The sequence below is a fragment of the Mus pahari genome, chromosome 1 (assembly GCF_900095145.1).
Source record: "Mus pahari chromosome 1, PAHARI_EIJ_v1.1, whole genome shotgun sequence".
Classification (NCBI taxonomy): Eukaryota; Metazoa; Chordata; class Mammalia; order Rodentia; family Muridae; genus Mus; species Mus pahari.
The window spans coordinates 16,519,595-16,529,493 of NC_034590.1; the positions used below are offsets into that span (position 1 = coordinate 16,519,595).

Here is a 9,899-nt window from a genome sequence, read left to right on the forward strand (position 1 = left end):
CACACACACACACACACATACACGCACACGCACACACACCCCTAACCCTCATGTGTGCTCCTTCTCCTTTCTTTTTCCCCATCTTCTCCCCTCTCTCCCCTGGCCTCCTGTCCTTTCTCTCCTCCTCTCCAATGCTGTTCCTCTCTCTGCGCTCTCCCATCTCTCTTCTCCCTCTCCCTCACCTATCTCCCTCTGCCCTCTCCCTCCCCCCAGGGGTAAGCAGACACTCCTACACAGCGCAAAGCACTGATGATAAGAGTTGGTTCTGGATGCACGTGGCTTCTCACATTTTCCCTGCTTACACTCATAAAGTTTCCTTTAAATTTTTTTTTATTGAATGTTTTGGTTGACTGAGTCAATTTAGATATAATCATTCACAGACTTAAACATGCGTGCCTTCCTCAGAGATAAGGACGGGAAGATAATGAAGGTTACTGACAGATGCACGGATCTCATTCTCTCGGAAGATTTTCTGGTGCCACCAGTAACTGGGGAACAGTAAGGAGACAATGGGACAGGAATGGGCACGAGAAGGCCATGAGAGACTCAAACCCTACGTGTTCCCTCCTTCCTCAAATGGATGGCTCCTTCTGAGCCTGCTTACCTTGTATTGTAGTAAGGAATTTTATTATCATCTTTGGGGAATTGTACAGAGATGGGCTGAATCACTGCTGTGTTGGAACGTGTCCACGTTGGAACACCACTATGTTGAAATACTCCCATTTTGGAACAATGCTAGACTATACTGTGTTGGAATACACTGTTTTTAAATATATCATACTGGACTATACCATGTCAGGGCAGGGCATATAGAATCCTCCATGTTGGAAAGCTGGCCAGTTTTGGAATACGCCATGTTCGGATGCTGCCATTTTGACTCATGTTCGATCGAAAAACCACAGTGTTGGAAGCTGAGTTCCAGTTCAGGCTCTACCGCTTCCTGTGTGCTTGCACTTGAGGGATGAGCGTCCCTCGTCCATGCCACAGTTTTCCTATCCACAACAGCAGTGGATGTGATGAGGTCGTGGTAGTCATGGGTCAACATTTCCCCAGTTCCTGTGGATGCAGCCGTGAGTCAGCACAGTCCATGCCCTCCGGCGCTCAAGATCCATTGGGAGAGATGGCCATTGATACAGATGGCTCTGGTCCAGACTAACACCTGGAAGGAGACACCTGTGGAAACCCATACAAGAGAATGACTAACCCAACCACGGCAGGTGGCAATGGGTGGTGTCCAGTGGGAACTTGTTCTCAGAGGCAATGTTCCAGCCAAGAGCAAAGGGAGGAGAGGTGGTCGGCAGGAAAAGGTGGGGAAAGCATGGAACAGATGGGAAATGTCAGAATTAGAGACTCCCTCCGAGGTCACAGGGCATGGAAACACTTGAAACATGTAATATGGTCTCCAAAACTGGAGCACACAAAGGTAGGTAGGACCTGCCTAAGCGGTGTGTGGCCAAGGCACTCACAGAAGGGGTGAGAAGGGGTAAGATGAAAAAGTGTAAAATGCCCACCAGATTCCAAGCGCTCCATATGCCATAGCATGAGGAAAATGGGTCCTTTGCTAGCCTTCATATCCTAAATTCGTGGGCCACTAATGGCTTGAGATTTATAATGGAACCGAATGAGCTTCTGCTTTTGTTTGGTTTGGTTTTACCATAGCAGGGCTTGAACTCATGCCCTCACGCATGCCAGGTCAATACTGAGCTGCAGAGCTGTGATGCCAATGTTATTTTTTTTTCATTTTTAGTTTTTTTTTTTAAAAAACAAAAAACAAAAAAAAGGTCGTATTTATATGTTTATTCCATGGTCTATGTGTGTGGATAATAATTTTTAGTCTTAAGATGGGGTCTCATTCTGTAGCCTTAGCTGGGTTTGACCTTGCAATATTCTTGCCTTTGTCTCCCCATCAGCTGGGATGACAGGCTTATGCTGCGACATTCCGCCATGACATTCCGCCATGACATTCCGCCATGATGTTCCACCAATTGCCACACCTTTTTAGGTGCTTTCTTTTCTTATTTCTTCCATTGACTTCCAAGGAGCAAATGAAAATGACATAGACTTACATGTACAGTGTGGAATGGTTAAGTTTGCTTGTTAACACGGGCCTCGCTTCACATCTGGGCAGTAGGAACACATAAACTAACACCACGGAGGAACGGAACTGCGGAAGACGCTAGGCACGCTCTCAATCTCTGAGCCACACTTCAGACTATCACTGGGGAATTCTGGGAAGAGATCCTACCTCCAGTCCCTCACGTGGGGTGTCTGAGCAGGTGATATACCACTGAGCCACATACGCTAACTTTCATATCCTAAATTCGTGGAGCCCTAGGCAGAAGGTATAAAATAAACCACATCCCCTGGGGCAGAGGGTTCTAGTAAGGGGATCTATAACTGGGCCATATCCTAGCCCCTGGTTGCTGAAGATCCTCCAGTCGCAAGCTGAGGAGAGGGGACAAAGGCAAGAGGCGTGAGGACTTGGGGAAGATCTGTGAGAAACAAGGCCAGGAGTTAGTCCAAGCTAAGTACGGGAAGACCCTTCTTGAAGTCTAGTGAGTGGTTCCGAGAGTGAGGTGGGTGAGGAACCAGTCTGAACTGGGACCAAAATATGGGAACAGAGAAGAATGGGCCCCACAGAAGGGAAGTAGGGGACAAGGTTAGAGATCCAGTGGGTCGTGCGAGGGGAACTGACTGTGTCTGGGGGGACGGTGAGACACCAAAACGAGATGCCAAGTCCAGAAGAGACCTAGTGTGAAGTTCCCAGTGTATCCTCGGCGCTAACTAAAGTCTTCATTAGCCAGGGTGATGGAGCCTGAGTAATGCAAGATCAGGTTAATGAAAGGAGAGGGTGCATGGGACGTCACGCCCTGCAAATGCTGGGGGGCACATTATTCATGCTGCTGCTATTGCCCGATGCTTTCCTAGTATGTCTCCACTTCCCATCTCTATCCCCACACCCTTCCCCAGGTCCCTCCACCCTCCACAAGTCCCTCCCTTGCAGCCCACACTGACCACTGCCTACTCTTCCCACACATGCCTGCATCCTCTCTTCTTCACCGACTTGCTCCCCAGACCTGAGTTCAAAGGCACCTCCCCATACTTCTCCCAGGTCATGACATAGCTTTACAGTGCTCTTGCTTATCTCCCTTGGGGTTGCTCCCCAGTTTCTGCAGGCCAGATTATCTCTGCTTGTGCACCTCTCAGTATGAGCAGAAATCTCAGCAGTGACTCTTCATGTCCTCCTGCACCCCACTAACTGCCCCGCACACACCTTGCATACCTTTTCACATCCCGGGAACCTAACTGCATACCAAGTGCACACATGTTTTCCTAAGTGATACAGGAAGAGAGCCAGCAGAGAAACAAAAAATATGGAGTCCAAGGGTCTGGGAGACAGACATTTGCACAGAAAGGAAGACAGATTTTTTGTTTTGTTTTGTTTTGTTTTTTTGTTTTTTGAGACAGGGTCTCTCTGTGTAGCCCTGGCTGTCCTGGAACTCACTTTGTAGACCAGGCTGGCCTTGAACTCAGAAATCCGCTTGCCTCTGCCTCCCGAGTGCTGGCATTAAAGGCGTGTGCCACCATGCCCAGCGGAAGACAGATTTTTAAAAGGCAGAGACACACACATACACAGAGAGAGAGGGAGAAACAGAGACGGAGAGAAAAGGAAGGGAAGAAATAGAGATGTGGAGAGAGAGAGAGGGAGCAACAGAGAGAAAGCCTGAGACAGACACAGAGAGCAGAAGGGAGAAAACCAAGCAAAGGCTTGAGAGATGCAAATAACAGCAAATGCACTGAGATTGGGGGGCAGGCAGAGGCATGAGACCAGAGTACGGAAAGGTGGGCAAACTTGGAGGACGGGTGTCCAGAACTCTAACTATTCAGATTCGGGACTCAGCAGGGCTGGACCCAGCAGGGCTGTCACTCACACTGATACAAAGAGAAGTCATTGAGATAGCCTCCCGCCCATCTTCCTGGGAGCATGGCACCAGGTTTCCGGGAACAGACAATGACCGATTGTTGGCAGTCTCTTTCCCCATATTGCTTATGCCGCTTCCCAGCCTGGGTTAGGGGTGGGGGACAGTTTAGTGAAACATCCTTTCTCAATAGCTGGGTGTCAGCTCCCACTCTCCTCGGGACGCGGAGGTCTTCAGCACCCACAGAGGGACTTACAGGTAGGTGAGTCAGTCTGACCCCACTGAACCTGGGCAGCTGGTTCCAGGGCCTCAGAGATACAAACTCAGGAGAAGAGGCTGCAGGCACCCTAGAAGATAAAGGCGGGGTACTTGTGGAGGCCGGGGCACCACTGGTTAACCTGGGAATGGGCATTTAGTCCTCAGTCGTGTTATGTCACAAATCCTACAAATCCAAAACCAAGAATGAGCTCCCATCTCCCTCTACCTCAGTCCCTAAAGATTTCGGCCCAACCCTCCTATTTATGACCAGGGGTCCAGCCTTTCTCCTTCAGACCCAGGAGAACAGACCCATTTCCTCCCTCAAAATACAGAGATCTGGGGTCACTGTGTTCCAGAGCGGGCCACTGGCTTCCCTGTAGCTATCTGGTCAAGGGTCACCATAAGCAGAGCTGTGGGGCAGAAGGAATGCACGTGGGTGGCTTAGGTGAAGAAAAGGGCGTGACTGGCTTCCTCCTGGCTCAGAGACTAGAAGAGAGAGGGGTTAAAAGGAAGCTGGGAGACTCTGAGGACAGAGCCCGCCTCTCTCTGGTAGGCCACAGAGCCAGGCGGGTTTCTGGAGACGGTCTGCTACTTGGGACCCAGCACCCAGGTGCCCAGTATTTCATGCAGGTCGGATCATAAGGCAGCCTTCTGTCTGTCTGCTCTGCCCCTTCCCTCGAGGAGCGCCCTGCCTTGCTGACTTTCTCTGCCTCTGGCTTCCTGTGATAGGTGGTGTCATTTCCCCCTCACCTGAGTGCTGGCAGGTCCGCTGCTGGCCACCAGCAGGTAAGGCCACAGGTGCTGCAGCGCCTACAGGTGTGGGGTGAGCGAAGGGCAAGGATGGGGGCAAGGTGCAAAAGGAAGAGAGAGGAAGAACATCAGGGACCCCTTGGACTAACGTTTCTGAGAGCAGAAAGGGACACCGGAGCCCAGGGCTGGGTTTCTTCCCTAAAGCCACTGGAACCAAGGACATGGTCGGTCCTCACACTGTCTTGCATCTGCTCTCACGGGGCCCTCAGATTCAAGGTGTGGGCTGGGAAATGAGAAACCAGGAGGTGAGAAGGGGGGGGCATGAGCTAGAGCAAAGGCAGGAGAGCAGGACGAGACAGTAAGGATGGAGAGGGTGAGGACAGAGCAGGGTGGGGTCCCTGAGACGTGAACAGAGGCTGAGATGTGACTAATGGAATCGGCTTCCCCTCTCAGGATGCCCATCATGAAGATGCTGACAATGAAGATGCTGACCCTGTGCTTGGTTCTTGCTAAATCAGGTGATTTAAGGAACATAGAAGGGGGAGGGGCTCTGTTGACAGACGGTGGATTAGGACAGAACTATGCAGCTGTGAGATGAGGAAGGCCCTGAGGGGACTGGGCTGGAGGATATGGCATGCTTACGTCTTTGAGGACGGAGATAGCCGGGTGCGGTGGCACACACCTTTGATCCCAGCACTAGGAAGGCAGAGGCAGGTGATTTCTGAGTTTGAGTCCAACCTGATCTACAGAGTGAGTTCCAGGCCACTCTGGAATACACCAAGAAACTCATTCTAAAAGTGGGGAAGGGAGGCTGGAGAGATGGCTCAGTGGCTAAGAGCACTGACTGCTCTTCCTGAGGTCCTGAGTTCAATTCCCAACAACCACATGGTGACTCACGACCATTTACAATAAGGTCAATAAGGTCTGTTGCCCTCTTCTTGCATGCAGGCATATGTGCAAAAAGAACATTGTATACATAATAAATAAATAAATCTACAAAAACCTCAGAGGGTAGAGGTATTGTCGAGGAAGAGAAGGTGGATGTAGAGGCAACAATGAGATTAGGGACCCATTTGATTGCAGTTCATCTCAGAAGGATCTAGGCTCTCGGAGCTCTTCTCTGACTCACACCCTTCCTCCCTCAGCCTGGTCGGAGGAGCAGGAGAAGGTGGTTCATGGAGGCCCCTGTTTGAAGGACTCCCACCCTTTCCAGGCCGCCCTCTACACCTCGGGTCACCTGCTGTGTGGTGGGGTCCTCATTGGCCCACAGTGGGTGCTGACAGCCGCCCACTGCAAGAAACCGTGAGTTTCCTCTGTCTTTAAGAAGCTGGTGTAAGGGGGTCCAGAGGGTGCCTCATAGACTTCAGAAGGGAGGCAGACCTGAGCATACATCATTCTGTAAGCGGTTCTCTTCGGCCAGGTATCCATAGGTTCCGGGAACCTGAAGGTATCTCAAGCCCCTTTTAAAAAGGAATGCAACATTTGCATATAACCTATGGATATCTTTGCATGAGCTCTAAGTTATATCTCTAGAGTGACTGTCAATGCAGGGGGAATGATTGCCCTGAGTGCCACCTCCAGCATCTCCTAAATTGGGCCTGGCATTCAGCGCTATGGTCTTAGTGTTTGAGAGATGGAGGCGGGAGAATCAAAAATCACAAGCTGAGCCCCAGCTACACAGGACGCTTGAGGCCAGCGTGGGCTGCAAGAGACTCCCTCAGAACATGGGGTCCAAAATGATAGCTCAGTGGTTAACTTGCTTCACAATCATTGGGACTGAAGTTCAAAGCCAAGCACCGGTGTCACAAGCCGGGTAACCTGCAGAGTGCTTGCAACTCCAACTCAGAGGGTCCCAAAGCCTTCTTCTGGCTTCTGCATATGCATGGCTTTGCAACACACACACACACACACACACACACACACACACACACACACACAATCAAATCATTTTTTAAAGGTGGGAGAGATGAGTCAGTTGTTAAAAGCACATAGTGCTCCTGCAGAGAGGATCTGATTTCAGTTCCCAGCACCCCTACGGCAAGTCCGAACTGTCTGTAACTCAAGCGTCAGAAGATCTAACACACCCTTTCTGTCCTTCATGGGCACCTGCACTCAAATGTAGATACCCTACCCACACGTATATTTAAATACAAAAATAAATAGCAGGTAAAATTATCTTTAAATGTTGACTTTATTATTTGTGTTGCGTGGGTGCGTATGTGCCACAGTGCACCTATGCAGTTCCCAGGACAACTTTGTAGAGTCAGGTCCTCTCTGTCCACATTCATGCAGGTTGTGAGGCATGAGCTCAGCTTCCTGGGCTTGTGTGGCAGTTTCTTTGCCTGCTGACCCACCTTGCCAGCTCCTCCTCTCGTGTTGCTTGTCTTTGAGTCAGGGTCTCTCTGGGTTGCCCTATTGGCTTGGAATACACTTTGTAGACCAGGTTGGCCTCAAACTCATAGGAATCCTTCCAGCGTCGGCCTCCAGAGTGCTAGGATTAAAGGTGTGCACCACCACGCTCTGGCGCTCCCCCAATATTTTTAACCTGTGGTCAATTGAATCTGTGAAAGTAGAACCTGCAGCTATGGCAGTTGGGCTGTCAAGTTGTGTAGTAGAAAAGTTTGAAAGGCAAAAATCTAGAAGAACGGGCTTGCCCTTTACTGAGCTGGGGAAGATGGAGGGAGGAGGGAGGAGGGAGGAGGAAGGAGGGAGGAGGGAGGAGGGAGGAGTCGGGTAGGTGATCTCTCTGGGAGCCTCTGGTGAAGCCCAGGACTGTAGGTGAGTCCTAACTCTCCTTCCCAGGAATCTGGAGGTGAGCTTGGGGAAACACAATCTACGGCAAACAGAGACTTTCCAAAGACAAATCTCCGTGGACAGGACTATTACCCATCCCCTCTACAACCCCACGACCCATGACAATGACATCATGATGGTGCATCTGAAAAACCCAGTCAAATTCTCTAAAAAGATCCAGCCTATGCCCTTGAAGAAAGACTGCTTTGAGGAGAATCCCCACTGTCAGATTCTTGGCTGGGGCAAGATGGAAAACGGTCAGTGAGGGGAGATGGTTGGGAGTGGTTAAAGGGACCAAAGGGTGAGGGTCTAATGATGGAGGTGGGATGGTAAACAGTGAAGGTGGGAAGGAAGACGGTGGGCCATAAGGAGATGCTGATGGAGAGGACCAATAGGTCACTCTGTTTATGGATAAAAGACAAATGGAGGGAGGAGAAGGTTGAGGAGTTGGACCAAATGTGGAGAGGCCACAAAATGAAAGGTCAATGAGAAGAGAAGTGAGAACTCATGGGGGAGTAATAATTAGGTCAGGCTGAGAATGATGGGGGAGGGGCCAATTGGGAGACAGTGACAAGGGAAGTGCTTCTAAGCATGAAAGAGACACGAAAAGGGAATCTGCTAGAAATGGGGGTGGGAGGAAAGGGCAGTAAGGACAGCTGGTGAAGACATGATGGGAAGGGGGTGTGTGAGGCTGGCCCATCTCCCCCCTCCTAGGTGACTTCCCAGATACCATTCAGTGTGCTGACGTCCAGCTGGTGTCCCGGGAGGAGTGTGAACGTGCCTACCCTGGCAAGATCACCCGGAGCATGGTGTGCGCAGGCGACAGCAAAGAAGGCAACGATTCCTGTCAGGTGAGACCGGGACCAGAGATCTGAAATCAACCACACACGGGAAGACAGAGACACAAACCAAAGCAGAGCTGAATAGAGATTGAGAAAGTCAGTCTGAGAGGACACTGGAGGACAAGGCAGAAGAAGAAAAGTCAGTCTGAGAGGACACTGGAGGACAAGGCAGAAGGAGAGACTCCGCCTCAGCGTGTGAAGACAGATAAGGAAGAAGCAAGGCAGCTCGGGGCTGAGAGGTTGGCTCAGTCAGTAAGATACTCCCCATGCAAGTATGGAGACCCGAGTTATAGGGCATGATGAATGGCAGACGCTTGTCATCCTGGTGCTTGAGGACAGAGGCAGGCATATCCCTTGGGTTCATTGGCCACCCAGGCTAACCTAATGGGTGAGCTCAGGCCAGTGAGAAACCCTGTCTCAAAAGACACAGTGAATGACTCCTAAGGGAGGATGCCTGTGACTACTGGTCTCCACCTGCACATATATACATATCTGCACACACACACACACACACACACACACACACACACACACACACACACACACACACGTGGGACACCCAGCAGAAACAAGAAGTTCAGATGCAAAGTGAGGGACACCAAGAGCCAGAGAGATGCTAAAATGGCTAGCCAAATATGGGTGAACCTAGCGAACCTGAAATTTTAAGGAACAATTTCAATAAATGGTCACCTTGGTGGGAGTTTTGAACAACCGGGGAGATCCAAGGGCCAGAGAAATGCTACAGAGAACAGAGAGCCATCCTTCCTCAGAGCTGCAGCCGTGAAACCCTCCTGGAAATAGCTGAGCTTCAGATGAGGGGCCTCCCAGCTGAAAAGAGGGATTCTATGCTCATCCCTCAACGCCTGCAATTGAGCTCCTCTGGAACTCATTCACAAGCCTTGTCTTGTCCCCAGACCCACAACAATTATCCTGCATCCGCCTGTGGGATACTGGAATAACAGGCATGCACCACCACACCCCTCTAATCTTCAATACTTTACCTGGAACCTGTCATCCTTCCAGATTCCTTGTTATGACAGAATGACTCTAGACCATGGAGGGCCAACATTAACCTACCAAGAAAGCAAGGGGGGAGGGGAGGCCCAGAAAGTGAGATAGTGATAACAGGTAGGCAAGGCTGGCCTGGGATCAAGGGATGGAGAGCACTGAAAGTTTGTTGCCTCCCTCTTGAGTCCCTGCCTTCCCAGCCTCCCCTGATGAGCTTAGCATTTTTGTCTCTCCTCTTCTCTTCTCTTCTCTTCTCTTCTCTTCTCTTCTCTTCTCTTCTCTTCTCTTCTCTTCTCTTCTCTTCTCTTCTCTTCTCTTCTCTTCTCTT

At 50.4% G+C, this 9,899-nt stretch overlaps 2 protein-coding genes across 2 annotated transcripts in view; both read left to right on the forward strand.

Annotated features, from left to right (window-relative positions):
• Positions 1 to 9,899, forward strand: part of LOC110334050 (transmembrane protease serine 9-like) — a 38,460-nt gene that overhangs the window by 8,681 nt on the left and 19,880 nt on the right. Inside the window, exons 8-12 of the mRNA XM_021215893.1 lie at positions 4,114 to 4,178; positions 5,382 to 5,446; positions 6,074 to 6,230; positions 7,731 to 7,978; positions 8,436 to 8,572. Coding sequence (XP_021071552.1) covers positions 4,114 to 4,178; positions 5,382 to 5,446; positions 6,074 to 6,230; positions 7,731 to 7,978; positions 8,436 to 8,572 — 672 coding nt within the window. The remainder of the gene's footprint in view (positions 1 to 4,113; positions 4,179 to 5,381; positions 5,447 to 6,073; positions 6,231 to 7,730; positions 7,979 to 8,435; positions 8,573 to 9,899) is intronic.
• Klk6 (kallikrein related peptidase 6) overlaps positions 4,146 to 9,899 on the forward strand; it is a 7,023-nt gene continuing 1,269 nt past the window's right edge. The window contains exons 1-6 of the mRNA XM_021196287.2: positions 4,146 to 4,182; positions 4,908 to 4,964; positions 5,382 to 5,446; positions 6,074 to 6,230; positions 7,731 to 7,978; positions 8,436 to 8,572. Coding sequence (XP_021051946.1) covers positions 5,383 to 5,446; positions 6,074 to 6,230; positions 7,731 to 7,978; positions 8,436 to 8,572 — 606 coding nt within the window. The 5' untranslated portion in view covers positions 4,146 to 4,182; positions 4,908 to 4,964; position 5,382. The remainder of the gene's footprint in view (positions 4,183 to 4,907; positions 4,965 to 5,381; positions 5,447 to 6,073; positions 6,231 to 7,730; positions 7,979 to 8,435; positions 8,573 to 9,899) is intronic.